This window comes from Lepidochelys olivacea (assembly GCF_965140295.1).
Source record: "Lepidochelys olivacea isolate rLepOli2 genome assembly, chromosome: 2".
NCBI lineage: Eukaryota > Metazoa > Chordata > Testudines > Cheloniidae > Lepidochelys > Lepidochelys olivacea.
In genome coordinates, this window is record NC_140412.1 from 47,100,290 (window position 1) to 47,123,274 (window position 22,985).

The 22,985-nt window shown below is 42.0% G+C and overlaps 1 protein-coding gene across 1 annotated transcript in view; it reads left to right on the forward strand.

The window, feature by feature from the left end:
• Positions 1-22,985, forward strand: part of NBN (nibrin) — a 63,668-nt gene that overhangs the window by 19,324 nt on the left and 21,359 nt on the right. The window contains exons 5-8 of the mRNA XM_084619608.1: positions 3,158-3,261; positions 15,675-15,792; positions 18,547-18,737; positions 19,834-19,931. Coding sequence (XP_084475734.1) covers positions 3,158-3,261; positions 15,675-15,792; positions 18,547-18,737; positions 19,834-19,931 — 511 coding nt within the window. The remainder of the gene's footprint in view (positions 1-3,157; positions 3,262-15,674; positions 15,793-18,546; positions 18,738-19,833; positions 19,932-22,985) is intronic.

Genomic DNA, 22,985 nt, shown 5'->3' on the forward strand with positions numbered 1-22,985 from the left:
GTTGTACAGTGAATAGCCTTTAGAACTCTGACACTTTCCACATACTGAGCAGATGTAGCACTGATAAGAGGCAGAGTTTAGTAAACTATTTTTTTTTCTTTTTTTGACAAGAGGGTACAGTTCTTCACTTGATCTATGTTAATAACTTCCTATTAGTTTCACCTCTACATCAAGAAGAGAATAAAAGATAGGTTAGTTTTCTTTTCTAAAACTAGCACAGTCAACTTAGGTCATTTGTACACTACAGCGTTGAGTCAACTTCCATTGACTGTCATAAACCACTGTAATTACATTGCTTGTGCAGGTTCACACAATGCTCCTTGTGTCAATGGAGCGTGTCCTCAGTTGGTGCTCTAGCACCAACAGAGAGAGCAGTGCACTCTGGGTCGCTATCCCACTGTGCAAATCACCACCGTCTCCTTCTAGGAATTCTGGGATTGCAGTACATTACGGGGGTGGGCTCACTGTCCCATGATGCAGTTTTCTCCATCCTATAATTCCAAGGGCCTTCGACTACGTTTCATGCCATTTTTTAAACTGTCCTTGTAAACTTTTCACCCACCATCTCTGCCTGAAAGCATGGATCCTACACTGCTCACCAGTCTTGTGATAAACATTACGAACACAATGCGGCTGATTCTTCAGTATGTCATGACCTAAGAAACTGAACTGGAATCCATGGTGCCTGTCCCGCTGTGTTCTGTGGAAAGAAACAATTCAAGATTGATGTTGGCATTCACGGAACAGCTGCACATGGTGAAGCGTTGCTGCTGGGCTCTGGAAACAAGTACCAAGTGGTGGATTCGGATTGTGAAGATGTGAAATTGACCAATTTTAAAGCTGTCTGGCTGTGAAATTGATAAAAATAGACGTGAATTTGTTATGGCCTTATCCATAAGCTTTATCATTGCTCCCAACCCTCTATTATCCGCTCCTGCCCCGTCTTCTTTCTGGCTATCCATTTCTGGTTTTTCATTTATTGTCTCTGTTCTCGCTATTTGCCTGATCAGACGATTGCAGCACTTCACAAACATGTCCTTCTTTCTCCTCGTTTGCCTCCGTATCTGACGGAGGCACTCCGCTGGTGTGTAGAAGCTGGCCCTCAAGGGCACATCTGCAGAAGCAAAAGAAACAATACACAGAGTCATTATTGTTTGTGCACTCAGAGTCTTCAATTAAAAGTTACATATATGTCTTTCTCATTTTCCTTTGGCAAGCATGCAGTACAGTCAAACATTAAACATGGGGAGTTCGGACCGCGGGTGGTGGTGCAAGATGGGACAACGGGTCTGGGTAGTTTCAGAAGGGGATCAGTACAAGTGCCTAGGGACAATCTTATGAATACTAAAAAGGAGGAGGAGTACTTGTCACCTTAGAGACTAACAAAACTGAAATCACACTACTGAGGGTAACCGAAGATGCAAGGGTGCATCTCCTGCATGCGTACGGCTTCAGACCAGGTCTGTATGCTTCTTGCCTTTGTGCTGTTTTACTTACTCCAGAAGTAATTGCTGATTGGCACTGCAAAGTTTCCTATAACGGGGAAAGAAACAAAGCAGCTCTGCTAAGGAACCATTGGCAGAGAATTGCAGAGTATCTGCAGGAAAGTTTCCTAGAGATCTCTACGGAGGATTCCTGGGAGATCTCAGTGTGCATTAACCAACTTTTCTGCAGGGCCCCCACTGCGTAGCCACACAAGGGAATTGAAGCAGATGCAAACAGTATCTAGTGTTGTTAATTTCGATCCCTTCTCCCACATGCACCATATAACAAAATAAAGAACATCTCTACATCATATAACCGTGCACTATCAAAAAAACAAAGACTACTTACCAATTCAGGCATGCCACAGCTGGACTGCTGGGACAGGCTACACCCTTCCAGAATCAAAAAGAGGTATTGGCTCACCTTGCCAACAGATGAGCCTGTTGCCTGTCCAACCTCCTCATCCACTATTTTGTCCTTGGGGTTGACTCTGCTGGCCACTGCCTCCATTCCCCCCAAAGTATCCATGGGGCTCCTGGCAATAAAGGATAGGTTGCTGCGAGGATGGCGTGCAGCTTCTTGTAGAAATAGCATGTTTTCAGTGCCGCACCAGAACAACGGTTGGCCTCCCTTGCCCTCTGGTACGCCTGCCTGAGCTCCTTGATTTTAGCACGGCCCTGCTGTTTGTCCCTTTTATGCCCCTTCTTATCCATGCCACGAGCAACCTGCTTGTAGGTGTCAGAGTTCCTACAGCTGGATTGGAGCTGTGATTGCACAGTCTTCCCTCCCCACAGACCCATCAGATTCAACAACTTTGGTATACTCCAGGTGGGAGCGCATCTGCTGCAGAAAGCCATCATGGTCAGCTGGGAAGATGCGATGTGAGCTGTCCATGCTGAGCAAACAGGAAGTGGAATTTCAAGTATTCTCAGAGCTTTAAAGGCGGAGGGGTGTATGCCTGTGCACCTGACTGCAGAGCAGCAGAGTAGAAACTGCTTACCAGAGTGAGCATGATGGGCATTGTGGGACACCTCCTGGAGGCCACTTAGAATGACATAAGCAAGCGCAGTGTCTACAACGTTGTTGCAAAAAGCTTGTCGGGGTGGTTTTATTAAATCGGCATAGCAGGAGAGTTAAATTGGTGGGAGGACCATTGTTGTGTTTACACCTCCACTGCTTTGTCAGTGAAACCTAACTTTTGTCTATAAGACTGTAGTGTAGACAAGGCCTTAGAAATTTCAAACAACTACATAGAAAAGAGATGTTAGCAGTCATTTTACCTGCCATTTGATATCTAAATATTCTATTTTGTAAATTTGCATGTATGGCTCTTTTGTGGCGAAATAAGTCTGTTTGTATAGCATCACTGATATTCCTTTTTCTAATTTTTTTTAAAGATTGCTCGCTGGTAGGTTAGTAATAAAAAGGGTATTCCATTTAATGGCTTTTGTCAACATAATTCCAATGATAAAGAATAAGTGATGGGTGTAAGAACAAAACTTTGTTTTTTTTGTTTGTTTACATTAGCCCAAGTAGAATGATCATGCACTTAGGTAACACACATTCCACATTTGAGACCTTATATAAATATTAGATTTCAATACTGTTTTTTGTGTGACAGCATATTGTGCTTGAATTGTTAAGTGTGGTAATGAATCTTCCTTCTTTTCAGACTATATGCGCTTTGATTTGCAATCGACCAATTATAAAGCCAGAGTACTTTGTGGAATGTATCAGAGCTATTCAATCCAAACAGCAGTTGCCAAAACTGGAAAGGTAAATGGCATGTTTTCAGTACAACAAAGTTGCATTTAACTGGGTTTTTGTTTAATTTAATACTTACATTACTTGTGGGCTAGATAATCATCTTTTCACATTTTTGTTTTTCAGCACCTATTTTCTGAAGTTATACCATTATATTACAGATAAATACTTATTTACTCCTATCATGAGAAGCCCCATAAGCTTGTCCTGTTTAGCTGTAACTGCCATATCTTATTGCATATGCAATAGTCTGTATTATTCAGCACCTCAGGATATTCTGACATCTACTTGTTGTAACATATGCATTTATATGGCACATAACTACCTGATAAAAGAGATAAATTAATGTATAATAGCATTGTTCTAGTTATGTCTTCCAGAGTATAGAGAGGTTTTTACCTTTTTTTATTAAAAGTCCTAATTCCAACTAATATAAAGAAGCTGTGATCAATTCAGTATTTTTTTGTAATTCACCTTCTTGCCCTGTGGAAAGAAGTAAAGTGTAGCACCAAAAAAAGTTTTGATTGTAATAATTTGAGTTGCAGCAGACTGCTTAATTTGAAACATTTTACATTCTGGTAATATTCTTGCCTGGAACCCGGAGGAGTTAAAAATCTTAATATATAAATGTGAGTTCTTGGTGTTCATTAGCTGCTTAGAGATGCTACTAGCTCTACCTAGGCCTCATTTTCAGAGGTTGCCATAGAGATCTCTATGGTAATATAGTCAAAGCAGCATGTATACTCTTTTGGGAATAGATACATGAAAAATCTAATTGTCTTGTTTTAAAATAATTATATAAAGCTTATCTCAATTTGAAAACTTATTCTTTCACCATTTTTTCAATTTGTAAGACTAGGTTCATTTTAAGCTTTGGTCATTAACAGAAATAGCCCAAATATGTTCAGTTGCCTGAAATATCAAATTTTTGTGCTTTTGTCTGAAGTTAAAATAAGATTAATACGCCACTAGATAACAAGGGCTAGGTCATGATCTCATATGGAAGAATCACTTTTTATCTTATGTAACCAGATGATGTGCCTGTGGAGTACCTCATTTTACAAGATCAACAGGGCGCGTACTTGGCTGTATCACATGACTACCCAATGCAAATTACACTTAGTTCATGCCTGTGCATCTGAGATTGTCATTTGGTCATGTATATTTCACGTTGTTAGAAATTTAAGAACATAGTGTCAGACTAGAAAAGACTAATGGTCCATTTTAGTCTGCTCTCGTACCTCTGCCTTCAGCTAATATCAAATGCTTCAGACAAAAAGCATTACGCACTTCATGGCTTATTTACACAGAAGTTATTCTGGAATAAGGTAGGGTATGAATTTGAAGTGCTGTAGTTATTCTAGAACAGTTCCACATATGGATGCTCTTATAAACCTTTTTTCTTTGTTAAGTTTAATCTTAAACGGGCAATAACTCTGAATCATGAAGATGAATAGATCTTGTAATTTTATGCTAGCTAGTGTAACTGTAGGTGCTGTTCTTCTATTACTAATTTTTACCTAATACGTTTGCCTCATTAATAGTCTGTCATTAAACATCATAAGTGGAAGGGGTGTTAGTTACCTTTGATATGCTCTGAAATTAAAGACAATATAAAATAAAGTCAAAACAATACATGGAAGTGGTTAGGATTTATGATATAAGAAAAATAAGGTATGCTGAGTTCTAACATGCTTATTGGAAGAAGATCCTTGAGAAGCCATCTTTCATTTTCTATAGTTAAGCAATCCTGTTTTTCCTGCATATATTCTTTTAAATTTGTGAGTAATGGACTCAAGATTAAATCACTGGGAGGGTAAGGTGGGGGTGGAGGGATTGGGGTTTTTGTTTGGGGTTTTCTTTGGTTGTCTCAGATAAATGGAGACTGTTTTAGATGTTGAAGGGCTGCTGGAAAGCCAGGAAGAGAGGTTTAATTTTTGCCTTAATATGTCTGAAGCTAATCATTAATGTAATGTTTTAAAGAAAAATTGCTGTTAAATCAAACAATTCTCAATGGAGTATAGCATCATTGAAGAAGCATTATAGTAAACTTATGTGAACTTGCAGTTTGTATGTAAGAACTGTGTTTTGAAAATTGCTAAGAATACTTTGTCAGAGTAATACAAGTATTTCTGGACCAGTAAACTTTTCAAAGTATTAGTTCTGGACTGGTGGCCAGAGAAGAATTTATTGCAGTAGTTACTGGCCATCCCTATCTTTTTAAAATTTAATGGCACATCAAGCCCAGTCATTATTCAGAATAATTAGTTCATTTCCTTTTAAGTTACAAAAGATTTAAAAACAAAGATACTTGATACCTGAGAATTTTTCCTTCTCACTCCTACAACTGAATAGCTATGAAAGCTTAAGAGAGCTAAATTATGACCAAGATACTGTAGTACTCTGACCTAGAGCAGAACTTTTCTTCTTTTTAAAAACAGTGGTGACAGATCTGTATGCTACAGACCTTCCAGGAGATCTGGTGATGTTGTCCAAGATCACTAAGTTGCTACATGAGAAGAAATCCATTGATAGTGTAAACTGTGATTAGTGTATCGTAGAATATCAGGGTTGGAAGGGACCTCAGGAGGTCATCTAGTCCAACCCCGTGCTCAAAGCAGGAGCTATCCCCAATTTTTGCCCCAGATCCCTAAATGGCCCCCTCAAGGATTGAGCTCTCAACCATGGGTTTAGCAGGCCAATGCTCAAACCACTGAGCTATCCCTCCCCTGTACATTTGGTATACATTAAAGGTACTCCATTATCTAGCTGTAAGGCTACTGTTAATGTGTGTTGCCACTGCATCTGCTTCTGAAAATCAGGGTGCATAATGACCATTCTAACTACAGATGTGCTAAAAGGTGACAATGTAATTGAACATTAAATGCTTCCTAAAATAGAATTTGACGGATATTTTCTCTTCCTAACATTTTTGTTAACTGTTAAAGCCCCCAGTGGAATTGAACTTCACTAAACATGATTGACACTGAAGTGTATCTATCATTTAGCTTTCAAAGAGATACCTATGCATCAAGCAGATGAGACAGCTCATATAATAAACAGATCTATATTTAAAATAATTACAGTATCTCAGAATGGATGATCCTTAAGATGTAATTTTCAGGGAGCTATTATAAACTTACTTAGCAGCTGCTTGTGTTAAATCTCCAAAAACTCCTTTTAATTTTCACAAATATCATATCTGCTTCCTTCCTACACCTCAAAAAAGATGGAGGAGGGGGATTTGGCTGTATATATTAATTAATGTTCTTAGGCAGTGCCAAAGGCCCTGTGGGAGAAACACTTTTCCACTGATCGTTAGGCTAGGAAAAATCATAATGTTCAGAAGCTGGAGTCTATCAGAAAGCCAGCATGAGTGAAATTACATCAGGTACTCCTGAGGAAATTCTGCTCCAAAAAATTAAAAAATTCTGTAATTTTTTAAAATTTTAAAATTCTTCAAAATTCTGCAAATTTTGTCAGCAAATATGGAGGCTCCTGCATGGCAGTGGGGAGCACCCTGCAGTCATTCCCCCCACCCCCTAATGACACGGGTTTGGTGTTGAGGCTACACTTTACCCTGACACAGTGCAAGGGCCGGGTGTACCTCAGAAACACCCCGGGGCCCTGCCCCTCTATACCAGGTGTGGGCAGGCAGGTTCAGCCTGGCAGGATCCAAAGGTGGAGGAGCTTAGTGTGGAGGGACCCAGGTGGGAGTGAGAGGGTTCTGTGTGGTGCAGTCTGGGTGTGGGTGGCTCAGTTGGGGGTCTGGGTGTGGGGGGGAATCTGTGGGGGTCCAGGTGTAGCTGGTTGGGGCTCAGCAGGGGAGGTCCGGGGAGAAATCAGTGGGGCTGGGGGAGTGGGGCATGCTGGACTGGGGGGTCCAGGTGCAGCTGGTTTAGGCTCTGTGGCGTGGGTTCTGGGTGCAGGGTTGGTGTGGTCCAGATGCAGTGGGATGGGACTCGTTGGGGTGGGGGGTTGAGTGTGGGGAGCTCAGCGAGGAGTGGTCTGAATATAGGGGTAGGGTGTGATGGGTTCCCCTGTGGTGCCACCTGGAACTGGGGTACCACTGAGCCCTCTGCCCCACCAGCCTGGGCTCCCTCTCACACTGTGCTGCTGTGACAAGTTGAAAAGCCCTCCAAGCTTGCACTTTCACCAGCATTCACAGAGGTAGGGACACACCCAGCTGCAGTCACATGCAGGCTCTCTAACCACCAGCCTCCCAGCCGAGGACCCCAGAGCAGTACTGGCCTTCCCTGGTCATATCTGGCGAGTATATTAATTTAACACCCGATCTGCCTCTCCCTCAATGTGAAGAGGACCGTGCACACTTGTGGTAACCAAGCTGAGGTTTTCCCCAGACACCTTAGTCAAACACACTCTGGTTTGGATTAAAATATAAAATGAGTTTATTAACTACAAAGGATAGATTTTTTTAAGTGATTATAAGTGATAGCAAACAGATCAAAGCAGATTACCGAGTAAATAAACAAAACCTCAAACTGAGCTTAACACACTGGATAAAGTAGGATATGAATTAGCAAATTTTCACCTTGAGCGATAAACAGGATGTCAGATTCTTAAGGCACAAGCTGCCTTGGCTTTGCAGCTTGGGTTTCACAGGTTGTCATACACAGGCTAGAAATCCCTTTAGCCTGGGACCATCACTTCCCTCTCAGGTGTTTCCAGGTGTGGTGTTGCAGGGAGAGTGAAGTATCATCATGATGTCATTTCCCCCTTTTATATCTTCTTCCCACTTGCTGGAAAGCTCTTTTGCTGTGACCTGGGTCAAACAGTTCCCATTGTGTAGTACTATCTATGTGAGGTTTCTGTTCTTCACAGTTCCTGGGGTAATCCTTGTGCTTGTGTGCATTTCCTCAATAAGCCATTCACATTGTTTGGCCTTTTTACTGTTGTACCTGAAAGGCTACTTGTGAGTGTTTTCAACCTCACAACATGTTTCAGTAACACATACATAGCCAAACTTCATAACTTCACGTATGATAACACATACAATCCAATGAGATATTACTGTCTAGCAGATCAAGACTTTTAGAATGATACCTCACAAGGCATACTTTGTACAAAATATATCCTAATTACATGACATTGGTGAGTATTGGGGTGCCAGGGTGTCACGTGGGGGTCCAGATGCAGGGAGTCGGTGGGGGAGCAGCTCCCATACAGTGACCCCTCCCCGTGTGGCTGAGGAACAATGGGGGCAGGAAGTATGGGGGGGGGTGTGCAGAGCTTTCTGCATCCAGCGAAGGTTTCTGGGAGTGGATCTGACCTGACCTTGGCTGCTCCATTCAGGGGAAGAGTAAATCCCATTTTCCCCAGCCCAGCTGGAACTATTTGCTGAGTCCGGTAGTAGGTAGGAGCCACCAGCCGGGGCATCGCACCCCCCCCTCCCCCCAGCAGTGATTTACCTCTTGCCAGCTGCTCTGGGTGCCCAAAACAACACCCCTGTGGTGCTGGGGAGGGGCGTGTGACCGTTCTTGCAGCTTCCCTTTGCTTCCCTGTCAGATAGTTATTTTTCTGTGAGGAAGCAAAGAAATCTGCAGGGAACATGGATTCTGCATGCATGCAGTGGTGCAGAATTCCCCCAGGAGTAATTTAGGCTAAAAGGGAAGGGGAAAAAACCAGAACTGACTTGTAATTAAAAATCCCAGTTCATTAGTCAACTCGTGTCTTACCTGAAGATGAAAATTTGCCACTTACCTCACTTTCTTTGTAAATTCCAGCCAATGGCAGGAAAACAGGAAAGTACCCCCACGAAGTCCATTACTCTACTAAATTCTGTTTCTGTTCAGTTAGTTGTGTTCTGTGCTACACTTGGCAATTTGTTCTGCAAACCTACTACTCCTGATCTATATAAATTCTAAACTCTCTCTTCTAATACAGGGCTTTCAAGAAGTGACATTTGAGTAGAATATAAACCCAAATCTACTTCACTATGCTGTGCACATGCATGTGTGGAATAACTGCTATTGATTGATCTGTGCTTTGTTCTGTCATTCTCTGATATGAGGCCCTGATGCTGCAAATACCTACGTTTTGGTGCTTAAACTGTAAGCATGTGAGTAGTCCTACTGAAGACAATGGGACCGCTTGTGCTTAAAGTTGAGCACAAGCTAAAATGTTTCCAGGATTAGGACCTAAATTGTAGATTTTTGGGGGCAGTAGTCATGTGTCTATCTGTACTAGCATTCCACTAGACTCTGTAAAATAAATATGCTGAATCCAGTTTATCCATTGGGCCACTGAAAAACTGTTTTTCTGCTCTACATGTTAATGTGAGAAGCATCTTTTATCACCGGCCAGAACAGGGGAAACGGGTAGTTCTTCAAGATGTGCCCCTGTGGGTGCTCCGCGTTAGGTGAATCTGCACCCCTACGCTTGTAATCTAAGATTTTCAGTAGCAGTGTCTGGTTGCATCACACATGTACTGTCTCCATCTCGTGCCAACTCTGGTGGTTACATGGTGGTTACATAGTGTTTTGCGTACCCCCGCCCCAGTTCCTTCTCTACCACCCTTGGCTTGAAATGGAGCATTTGGCAGCGCCTTTGAGATTTATCTTTAGCCTATCTTAACTTTTGAATACTAGTTAGTTAATTAGTAGTTAGTTTACTACCCTAAATCTTCCCTGTTTGTTCTTAAAATTTCTTGTAACTTAGGAATTTAGTATAGTATAGTTACCCTCCCTCATGGGAGAAACGCTATTCTAACGGAACCCCCCCACCCTCAGGCATCGGTTCCCAAAGGCAGCATCTGACAGTTTCCCTGCCACCCTCTCAGAGGAAGGAACACTTTGCCAAAAAGGTAACAAAGAAATGGACTTCGACCTCCCCTCCTCAGGAATCAGACAAAAAGAGATGTTCCCCGACCTTTCAGACCCCATCGTTGCTGACCACACCAAGACCATCCACCTCTGAGATAGCGGGACCACCTGGTACCATGTGAGCCAAAGACCCTAAGCAGGCTGGCTTGGAAAAAGGCACTAAAGGGAAACCTACCATCCCTGTCTCAGTACTGCTGGAGCCACTCTCAGATGTGGCACTGAGCAGCTCCACAGTGCTTCAGTCTGTGGTGCCACCTTCTGCCTCCACTGCACATAAAGCACAACCCTCAGCACCAACAACCACGATAAAGACATCGGTACTGCCGACAATACCCTCCTCAGTACCGCTGCAGTTTCTCCACCATAAAGATCTTTTGGCATCCTTGGCACCAGAATCTCCTCTCTTCGGTACCGACCTTACTCCAGCACGCTCGGTACCATGCCAACTTACTGCATTACCCAGATCAGCTCCTCCTTTATCCAGTGAGGAAGATGATGAAGGGAAAAAGTACTCCTCCCATCATTCCTCGCCTATCCACACAGCTACCAAACTGGGTCCACCAGAACATCATGAATACCACCCCAGACTGAAACTCAAGGATGGTACAGACACCCAGGGATGCCACCACTAATGCCATTCCCACACCACAGTGGCCTCATTGGGACCCATGGGCAGCATACCAACAACACTATATGAAGCCTCCCAGTTCATACAGATTGAGGGTGAGACATTCCCCATCACCCTCTGTACCTGGACCCGCTGAACCTTCAGAAGAGGCAGTTGAAGAACTGGAGGAGAGTTTGGACCAAGACTTCACCCCAGCAACCAATTTTTCATCCTCCTCTCCAGATGATGTCATTATGCCTCCACCACCCACAATGGGGGACAACTTGAAACAGTTCCAGGAACTGTTTAAGAGGATTGAGGTATCATTAGAGATTCTGTTGGAGGAAGTTGTGGACATCCTCCAGACTTCAACTTCTTCCAAGATTTCCCTACCAATAAACAAGGCTCTCATGGACCCAGCCAAGACAGGGGCAACAATTCCACCAACCTATAAAAGGGCGGATAAAACATATTGCGTTCCTTCCAAGGGAATGGAATTTTGTTCTCACATTCCACACCAAACACTCTGGTGGTAGTGGTGTGAATGAAAGGGGCAGACAACATCACTTGAGAACCATCCCATATCATAGGGACTGTAAGCAGTTAAACTTCTTTGGATGTAAAGCCTGCTCGTCAGCAACCCTACAGTTTAGGATTGCCAATTATGAGGCATTGGTGGCCAAACAAAACTACACAAATTATTCAAAAATGTCTGAAATTTATTCATTTGCTACTTGAGGACAACAAAGAGCAATTCAAAGCAACCATCTCGGAAGGCCACCTTCTTGCTCGAACAGCCTTACAAGCCGCACTGGACTCAGAAGACACGGCAGCACATTCCATCACAATGACCATAGTCATGTGATGAGCTTCCTGGCACCACCTCTCTGGGTTCCCCAAAGAGATACAGTATACCACCGAGGATCTTTTATTGGAGGGCTCAAAGCTGTTCTCAGCCAAGACAGATGACTCGTTCCACAAATTAAAGGACTCCAGGGCAACCTTCAGATCCTTGGGCATTTACACACCTACTCAAAAGAAAAAACGGGAAGTATTACTTAGTGCAAAGAGCAAGATTCGTGCCCTACACCCAACTTTAGAGGCAATATGACCTGCAAAGGTGGAGGCAGAGACCTATTAGATGGAGACTACTCCCTTCTCAGCCTTCGACATCCCAACAACCTCCCTCCTAAACAACAGTTTTGAGGGTTTGGTCGAGGACCTCCCATATCTTCTGTCGCTGGAACCATCTGACACCATTCACCCATTCAGAGACCATCTGACTCTATTCCACCCAGTGTAGCAAAACATCACGTCAGACAAATGGCTGCTAGAGATTATCAAGACTGGTTATTACATTCAATTTACCTCTATCCCCCATCCACCCTCCTTCCCCATCCCTCTTCAGGGACGCTTCTCACAAACATCTACTACAACAGGAGGTAAACGTCTCATATGCCTGGGGAATGTGGAACCAGTACCAGCACAACACAGAGGGAAGAGTTTCTGTTCCCATTACTTTCTAACCCAGAAAATAACCAGAGGATGGAGGCCCATTCTTAACTTAAGAAGACTCATCAAATTAGTGAAGACCCAGCGATTCAGGATGGTCATGCTAGCAGTGATAATTCCAGCACTAGAAACAGGACTAGTTCTCAGCTCTCGACCTCCAGGATGCACATTTCCACATAACGATGCATCCCTCACATAGGAAGTTTTGGTAGATTTGTTCTGGGCAAAGATCACTACCAATACAAAGTACTTCCTTCCGGCTTGTCTATGGCTTCATGGGTACTGAAAGTCCTCACAGTGGTGGCGGCTCACCTCTGCAGACAATGGATCATAATATTCCCCTATTTGGATGACTGCTTTCTCAAAGCCTCGACTCAAGAAGAGAGCCGAGAAGCTACCCAAAGCACAGCAGCTCTCTTTCACACAGCTGGATCTACAGATAAACCAATAAAAATCAACATTCACACCTGTGCAGAGATTGGAATTCATCAGGGCTACCTCCACTCTCTGGAAGCTACAGCCTGTCTGCCCCAGCACAGATTTACCACTAGTCAACCTAATTGCTATAATGCAAGCTATCACACAGACTTTGGCCAGGACCTGCCTCCGACTATGAGGCCATATGTCAGCAAACACATTTGTTGTCAAGCATGCCAGACTACACGTGATGCCTGCCAGGCTGTCTCAGGACAGTATATATTCCACACACAAACACGCGTCTTACAATGCCAAGCAAAGTGAAAAACTGTCTACATTGGTGGACTCAACCACACAATATCTGTACAGGAGTTCCCTTCGCACCCCCTTCGTCCCCCGCACACATCAGTGATACTTATAACAGATGCCTCTCTGCTAAGTTGCGGGGCACACTTGTGCAACCATACGATTAAAGGGCATTGGTCCCCATTGGAAGCAACATTACACATAAATCTACTTGCGCTTCAGGCAGTCTGCAATGCATGCTCATGCTTCCTACCCATGATCAGAGACAAAGCCATAAAGATGCTGATGGATAGCATCGCTTGTATGTTTTCTATAAAGTGCCAAGGAGGGGCACGGTCACACTTCCTATGCACAGAAGTTATGCAATGTATTGGTGCATCTGCCACAACGTCGACATCTCAGCCACCTACCTTCCAGAATGCCAAAACACCATAGCAGATGCACTGAGCAGAACCTTTTCACAAGACCACGAGAGGGAAATGAACACTGCTGAACATATTCAGATGCTGGGGGTTCCCAACTATAGACCTCTTTGCAACAACCCAGAACACGAAGTGCCCATACTTCTGCTCCAGAGCAGGACTGGGACCCGTTCTCTTGGCAATGCCTGTCGCTGCAAATGCAAATACACATCTACTGTATGCTTTTCCTCTGATCCCTCTCCTAGCCAGGATCATACATACAGTAAGGACTGACAACTCCTGAGTCCTCTTGATAGCTCCCACATAGTCCAGATAAATAAATGTAGTTTCCTTACTGCTTAAAGATTGTTTCGTGCCCACCATGCACTCCACTTCATCTCCTGTCTCAGGGTGCAGGCTGGTCTACGACCTGAACCTAGCAAGACTCCACCTGAAGGCATGGCTACCCCATGGTTCCAAGACAGTGAAATGACCTTTTTAGAGGGGTAAGGAACTTTCTTTTAAACAGCAGAAGGTCTACTACATAATATACCTACCTTCACAAATGGAAAAGATTTCATACATTGTGCCAGAATAGCAAACAATGGCAACCACTTTTCCTCTACCAATGGTATTGGATTACATACTGGAACTCAAGAAATCAGCTCTTTCAATGAGCTGGATCAGAGTATACCTTGTGGCAATCACGGCATTCCACCATCAAGTGGACGAGTTCTAATCTTTGCTCACCCTACCACCAAAGGTTTCCTCAACAGTCTCTGCCACCTCTACCCTAAAATGTGCTCCCCCATTCCATCATGGGACCTCAGTCTGGTGCTGTGGTGCATTATGGGGCCCCCTTTTGAATGACTGGTGACAGACTCACTTCTCAATGCCTTCCTTGTCATTATCACATCCACCCGAAGAGTGGGAGAACTGGGACCTTCATGGTACACCCCCCATACACAATATTTTTCACAAATTTACCCTATGACCACACCCCAAGTTTCTACCTAAAATAGTTTAGTCATTCCATTTGAATCAACCCATCCATATCCCATCATTCTTCCCAAAACCTCATGGGAACAAACAAGAAGCAATGCTTCATACCCTGGACGTCCAAAGGACGCTAGCATTTTACATTGAAAGGACAGAGTCTTTTAGAAAGTCACCAAAGTTTTTTCTTTCCATCATGGAACAATCTAAGGGAGACACCATATCCAAAGGCTGTCAAAATGGATCTCCACCTGCATTGGCTTTTGCTATCGCTAACAACAGATACAAACTCTGTGGCAGACCCACACACACTCCACCAGAGCTTTGTCTACATTGATAGCCTTCTTCAACAATGTGCCCATTGTGGACATCTGCAGAGTAGCAACTTGGGCCTCTGCCCATACATTCACACAGCACTATGTCATATAGCTGGACTCGACATCAGACGCTATACTGGGACTTTTATCATCTGCCCAGACTGCAACTCTGAAGCCCCTCCCTTCCAGAGAGGGGCACTGCTCTACAGTCACTTAAAGTGGAGCACCCACATGGACACTCCTCGAAAGAGAGAAGGTTACTCACGCTGTGCAGTAACTGAGGTTCTTTGAGATGGTTGTCCCTGTGGGTGCTCCACTGCCCACCTTTCTCCCCTCTACTTCGGAGTTTTTATGTTAGAAACTGTGATTGAGAAGGGGGGGTTGGTCACACAATTCTATGTAACTCCCGGAGGTGGCACGAGATGGGGACAGCACATGTGTGACCCAACCAGGTGTTGCTACTAAAAATATCTGATTACAAGTGCGAGGGCGCAGATTCACCTAAAGTGGAGCACCGTCGTGGACACCCATCTCAAAGAACCTCAGTTACTGCCCAGGGTGAATAACCTTCTTTTTGTTTTGCTTAATGAAAATGTGTGTGTGTGTGTGTGTGTGTGTGTATGCACATATTGCTGTTTAAAGATGTGTAGCACAGTCAGTGTTAGTACGTGCTTTTCATCTCTTCAAATACATGTACCTTATCCCTGTTTAGAAGGACCACTTGTAGTAGTGAGTAGGTTGTGCAGGAATCCTTGAGATATGGGCTTCTGCTGAGATTGCTGCTGCCTCAAACTACTGATCCAGAATTGAGAGGTTCCATATACGGTTATATATCCTTTGAAAGATCCAGTTCCTCCTTTCCCCATTTTATAAGTAGTTATAACAGTAGTAAAGAATTACAATATATTTTGATGTCCTGCCTTCAAAGATTTCTTTTGAAATAAACAAAGTAGAAATAAATTGCAGTAAAAGCTGCATAAAACATATAAATGTGAATTTTATAACTTTGTTTCCCCCCTCATTGTAGTTTTTATCCTCCAGTTGATGAGCCTGCTATTGACCCTGAAAAATTGGATCTGTCTATGCGTCATGAAAGAAAAATGATCTTCAGAGGCAAAACCTTTCTGTTCCTAAGTGCTAAACAGGTAACTGGTCTCTAGGTTGCAAAGATGTACAAGAAGACAATATTGATCAAAATATTTAAAAGATACTTTGAAACAGAAAATGTATGAAATTAGTTTTGTTTGTAATAATGCTCCAGTTAGAACTGAAATGTAACACCTTGTATGTTGATAGTGTATTTAAACTCCACTCATTCAGAAGGTATGTAATAGGGAGTGAAACTTTTGTGGGGGCCTGCCACAGATGTTCAAGCATCTGTGAAACCTGATCTTGATTTTGAGATGTTGTCCTACCCCATCAACAGAAATTGGACCTCAGCCTTTCAATCTGTGTATTTTACTCACTTTCATTTAAAACATCGAGTCATCTCCCTTACCTACGGAAACTATCCACGAATGTCTGATTCCAACTGGCATGCTCTGAAAGTCCACAGACCTCTGAGATTAGAAAAACAATTGTGCTCGCCAGTTTTATATCAAGTTGATCTGCTGTGGAGTATCCTAAAACTATAGCACCTTTACCCATATGAACTACTGGACAGTCTCTGTTTAAAGAGAGGGATCTCTGCTTGCAGAAGCCTGGATAAAAAGCTGCATTTTGTAACCGTTTTAGTTGAATACATACACAGCTGAAATCTGTACTTGAAGAGTAGGATTAACCTATTCCATTTAGGTTGGTCACTAAAAATGCCTTCTGTTGGGTGTGAAAAACTAATTTTTTGGTTTTGTATCGCAAACCTGGGTGAGTGAGTTTAAAGGCTAATATCTTAATTGCTCCCAGATGTTGCCTACCTGTGCTATTGTAGATATGTGCCTCTTACTTTTTTAAACAAATGAGAAATATAAATGTTCATGGCACTTTACAGACATAAGACCCTACCTTTTACCTCAGGATCTTAGAGTCAGAGACCCTAGTCCTGCAAAGGAATCTGCAAGTGTAAATCATTACCCCATGTGGATTCTCACTGAAATAACTGAATTCTGCACAGGAAAGAAAAGTCTGCATTTGCAGATCTCTTCACAGGATCAGGGCCCAGTTTGAGACAAGGTATAATGAGAGAAATACTGATGAACACATAATGGCAGCTGGCGGGGAGGTGCGCAGGAATCAGAAAACTTGCAATGGTCTCTTTTGATATTGTCTCTACAATGCCAAACATACTTAATAGAGATTTGAATAATCACTTGCACTAGTAGCATAAGCTCGTGTACGTAAGCACATTACTCCTGGGGGAATTCTGTGCCACTGCCCAGGGCAGAATTTTGCAGAAATTAACGTGCACACAGAATTTCCTTTCCCCCGCAAAAATGGGCTGCAGTTTTGCTGGCCGCCATTAGGGGCTGCTGGACCCAGCAGAGCCCAACTCGCACACAGAAGACGCTGCCGGAGGGGAGGGGGAGAAAGTTAGAGGGTTCCTGGCAGCTGTAGTTCCCAGCATGCCCTGAGGGAAGGAGATGGGGTGTGCAGGAAACTCCATGCGAGCCTGGGACCAAGCATCAGGCTGTTTCTCCCTCTGGATCCCTGGCCGGGAGGAGGCCGCTGTCTCGCCTGGGAGGGCCACAGCTGGGCTCGGGGTGTCTGGAGGGGTTTGGGTGTATTGGCTGGAGGAGGCACTGTGGCTGGGCTTGCAGGGGAGGGGTTGTGCGTGTCTGGGATCCCGACTAGGCTCGGGGATGGGGTGGAGGGGCAGAGAAACAGGAATTGTGTTGTCATAGGGGTTTCCTTAACTCTCTAGTCCTGGGGGAATTTTTGTGTGTATCTGTATTGTTACAGTCATACTTGCTGACAGGTATTTTTAAATAAATTACCAAAATAATATAAACTGGTGTGATTATGTAAAGTTATTTTGACAAATACAATTTACAGAATTTTCCAGAATTTTAAAATGTGGGTGGAATTTTAAATTTTTTGGTGCAGAATACCCCCAGGAGTAGCACATGTGCATTTTACTTAAAGCTGGCTGAAACTCAGGATTTCCAATTTGCGAGAAATTGCAAATTTTGAAATTTGGTTTTGTTCTCTCACTAACAGAAGATCCAGAAGAAAATTCATTTTGGGAACACTGTCACATGGTATGTTCCCTGGGGCCTGGCAGCTGCTGACTGAAAGGAACGTTCTTGACAGTTGCAACACCGCTGTTGGGTACTATTCACTGGCAGTGGTAAAACTGACATGAGTGTCTATTTCAGTCAATAGCTGCCAGGTCTCCCAGAGTATGTCTACAAGGGGGATTAAAAGGGGATTAAAAAACTTGCAGCTGACCTGGGTCAGCTGACTTGGGCTTGGGCTCCGGGGCTAAAAAATCGCTGTGTAGATGTTGGCAGTCCAAACCCAGATGTCTGCACATCAATTTTTAGCCCCATGAGCCTGAGTCAGATGACCTGGGCAGCTTCAGCTGTGCCATGGGTCTCTTATCTCTGTGTAGACGTACCCTCAGGGTCTGCAGCTCCAGGGCAGACAGACCATGCCCACTGCCTCGGGACTGGGTACCCCAGTGCTTCAGGGTTCCCAGGCCAGCTGGCTCCCAGGGCTGATGGTTTGTCAAACTGAACCATTTTCTCGAAACAATTTGGGTTTGACGAACAGGCATTTTCCAACAAAATTCTTCATCAGAAAATTTCCAACTGGGTCTAGATTTACTCAAATTAATATAGTTCTGATTCTAGAATAGGTTCTGATATATTCAATATTACTGTTGTTTCAGTAAAAAAGAAAACTAATGGATCTGACTAAATTTAATCTGTTCATTAAATTGCATTTTCTTTCTTGATTTTTAGCATAAGAAACTGAGTCCAGCAATTATTCTTGGAGGGGGAGAAGCAAAAGTGTTGCAAGAAACAAGAAAAGAAACTGCTTTACTGGTAGCTCCTGAAGTCTGTGTCATTGATGCAGAATTAACTAACTCGCAGGTCCCAGTATCTGACTCAGTGAGAAATTGGATTAATTCCATTGTGACTGTGTTACAAAGGTGAAATATATTCTTTTACTTCAATAGATATTTCAGAATTTTAGTATAGTAATTTGGGTTAATTCTTTGTGTACGGATTAAAGATGGGATTTTTTTTTTTGGAGAGTGTGTTTATTTATATTGCTCAAGAGTCTTACAATAATTTGATGAAATATTGACTAAAACTTTTTGGGGAGGAAAGGATTGTGGTGGTCTTAGAGAATTTTGTGTAAGAACATCCAAATGTACCACAGTTAATTGGACTTTGTTCAGTTAAAATGTCTGTTTACTTTTTCCCTTGACCAACTATTTTCTGTCTACAATATAAAAAGGAAAGTCAAGTCCTTTTTTGGTTCTGCCATTTTAAAAAAAAAAGCTATGAATAAAAGGATTGTGAAAAATAGGAGAGAGAATCTATTGGTTAAAGAAACACAAGTGCATTTCTCAACAGATGAATAGGAACTACTTTCCAAATAAACTCTTACTGAATACAAATAAGATCTCAGGAGCAGAGGCTGTGTCATATGTTTTATAGAGGATAACATTGGTAATAATTATGATAAAAAAAAACTTTAACTGAACCTAATAGATTAATAGTATTTAGGCCCACAGATCACCCACGTAGGAAAGAAAACTAGAGAACCTGTCTTGTTTCACGGGAGGCTGTGTGCATGGAAGAGAGGTGCCTCCATAGAAGTCACATCTTGTCAGAAGCACTTGTCTTTCATATTATTTTTCTACTCTCCTCCTGCCCAGTGAATTAGAGGACACTTTATGGGGAAGCACATTAGTTTGGCGAAGTGTCCAAATCTGAACTGATTGAGGTAAGGAAGGGAAAGGCGCACTGTCAAGATTACTAGGACTAAAAATGGACCTGCAGTGGCAGTGGGACATTGAAGTTCTCACCTACAAGGCTCATACATTAAAATTCTTTCCCTTAAGCCTGCTGTTGGTGCATGAAGCATTTTGTATTGTATGATGGGATTTCTGCCATTTGCCACTCCATCTTTGAACATGTTTTGAGAAGCACATGTTTGGATAAAAGAACAGAGTATTTGGATATAAAAGCTGATGATCTTTGGTACTTAATTTTCTAAAACTGTTTTATTTTTACTAGCAATAATCTCAGAGCCATTCCAGAAGCAGAAATTGGATTAGCAGTTATCTTCATGTCTATGGAAAGATATTGCAACCCTCAAAACCAGCCTGGCATAGGTAATTTTATAAACTTTGTTACTCTGCTGGGGGGAGGGGAAGAAGGAAGGTATTTTATTTTTTGTTAGTAGTATTTATTATTTGTATTACCATAGAACCTAAGAGTCCTAGTCATGGCTGATTATCTTAGTTTAAGCAAAGGAGGCAACATATGTCTTTGTATACAAAAGGGTCAAGTAATAGCTAGTGGCCGTTCTCTTTTCAGGCCTACATATGTTTTTAAAATAAATGTTCTTTTCTTTTTTCCATATAGTATTTTTTGCTTTAATGTTTTTATAATTCTTGCACCGAAGATAATCATATTTATAGATGTAAAGAAAAAAGCAGAGACTGACTTAAAATCAGATATATTGTGCAGTGAATATACAAAAATGTATTAAAAGAATGTTTTGAAATCCACATTTTTAAATGGCACACAGGAACAACATGTATGTAAATCTGCTTATTCCATGCTATCCTGGACCCTTGGAATGAGAACAGTACTGCAAAACAGATGAAGGATGAACAGCAGAAAGTAAAAATAATAAAAATAATAAGAAATGAATGGATTTATAATGCAGTTCCTTATTTGCACTTAAAGGCATTAATCTTTTAAAAAATCTAAAATAAAAATTCAGAACAGTAATAGTTTAGTTGGCCTGAAAATATAATAGGGAAAGGTCTAGACTTCACAGGTTTGGTTTTTGGTGTTTTGTTTCCAAGTATTAGCATAAGAACAGCCATGCTGGGTCAGATCAATGGTCCATCTAGCCCAGTATCCTGTCTCTGACAGTCGCCAGTGTCACATGCTTTTGGCGATTGGAGGTTTAGGAACACCCAGAGCATGAGGTTTCATCCCTAACCATCTTAGCTAATAGCCATTGAGGGACCTATCCTTCATGAATTTACCTGATTATTTTTAAACCAATTTATACTCTCGTATATTACATTGTATTCACCAATGCAATAAGAGTCTAAGTCTGTGTGAACAGATCTTAAGTTTTTCCTGTTTTCCAAACGTGTTTGTTTTTTTGGGAGGGGTGGGGGGCAGGGCATCAAGTCTGGGACATGGTTTAAGGGATTAAAATAGTATGTGCTTTGTATCATGTTAATAACCTAAGCTGTATTTACAGGTTTAAATTACATGCTTTTCTATGTAATTTTTAAATTAAGCAATAAGTCCTAAAATGATGAGTATTTCTGGTTCATTGGTGTATATTTTGAGTGCATTCAGGCAACGAGACTGAAGGGTGAGGGTGAAATCCTGTCCCCACTGAAATCAGTGTGATTTTTGTCATTTGCTTCAGTGGGGCCAAGGATTTCATCCCATGTGCCTTGCACCAGATAGTGCATCAGTAACCCCTGCTGATGAGGCTTGTTGATTCTTACATGTGTTGAAAAATGCACAAAAGTCAGTTTAAAGAAATAAGCTAGTTTTGGAAAAAACAAACAAACCAATATTCCTTGACGATGAAACAGGAAGTTCATGAGGGAAAGCGGGGTACACAGAACTGGCACAGCCCAATAGGATTTGTTGGTTGATTGTAATGTTTCTTTAAAAACAACAACCACCTGTCTCTGGACATATGTGCATAAATTATATTACAAACCATACAAAATAAGTTGACTAGTATTAAAAAAACCTAATGAGACTTGTCCCATAGTCAATTATGTAAGTAGAGAGAGACAGTCTTCATCCCATCAGGCAAATGCTTGAATAAATGGACTTTGTTCCAGGCCATGAAGGTCATCACACTCACAATCTAATGGAGGAAGCAATTCCAGAATTCAAATGTCACTAAAAGCTATCTTACCCAAACATTCAGTACCATGCACTGTAAGTAAGCATGAGTCAACTTGTTTTTCACAGCAGTGCAAAGCAAAACAAAGTGTAGCCACTCACTAAAGAGACCTGTGCTCAGTGTGCAATGGCAGCAAATCACCACTCTCTCTTCCACCTCCCTACCTCACCCCACCCCACACACACACACAAAAAGAGGAGGATATAGAAGAAAAAATACTGAAAATATAATACCATTATATAAAATTGAAGATATACTCCCACCTTGAGTACTGTGTTTAATTCTGGTTATCTCATCAGAAAAAAGGTACAGCAGAAATGTGGGCAACAAAAATGATTTAGAGACTTGGAAGACTGCATATGTGAAAAGATTATAAAGATTAGTACTGATTCATTCACTGAAGAGGTGATTAAGTGAGGACACGATAGAGTGAAGTAACAAATGAGATTCACTATGTAAACTGCGTGCTCCTTATTACTGTCTCATGTGAAACAATAAAGGGACATCTGATCAAAACGAGAAGCAAAAAATTTAAAACTAAATAAAGGCAAACAATTAGTAGGATTCAAAAAAGGATTTAATATTTATATGGATAAGGTAAACATCCACATTTATGTTTGCATAAAAATGTTTAAGGGTTATAAACCATCCTGCTTCAAGGTGTAAGTCAATCAATGATTGACGGGGGTTAGGAATAAATTTCTCCTTTAGCCGGTGTATTCTGTCATAGGATCCCTTCTTGCACTTTAGATGCAAGTTAAATAGTAGTAATCCTGAGTTCCATAAATACCCTGAAAAAATAACTACCATATAATCAGTTTAGATTTCTTGTTTTTTGAATGTTGTGTTTTATGATATGCACTGCTGGGTCTTGTGCTGCACCAATGACAGTTTAATATTAAAGTATTTATTATATTGATGAGAATACTGTGGACCAGAATCCTACAGTCCATCATTACTCAAACAAAACTTTCATTGACTTTAATTTCAGTGGGATTTTTGACCAAGAAAGAGTCCTAGGATTTTGTTCTTGAAGTTCATTGAATCATAGAAGATTAGGGTTGGAAGAGACCTCAGAATGTCACCTAGTCCAACTCCCTGCTCAAAGCAGGACCAACCCCAACTAAATCATTCCAGCCACGGCTTTGTCAGCCAGGCCTTAAAAACCTCTAAGGATGAGATTCCACCACCTCTCTAGGTAACCCATTCCAGGGCTTCACCACCCTCCTAGTGAACTAGTTTTTCCTAATATCCAACCTAGACCTCCTGCATT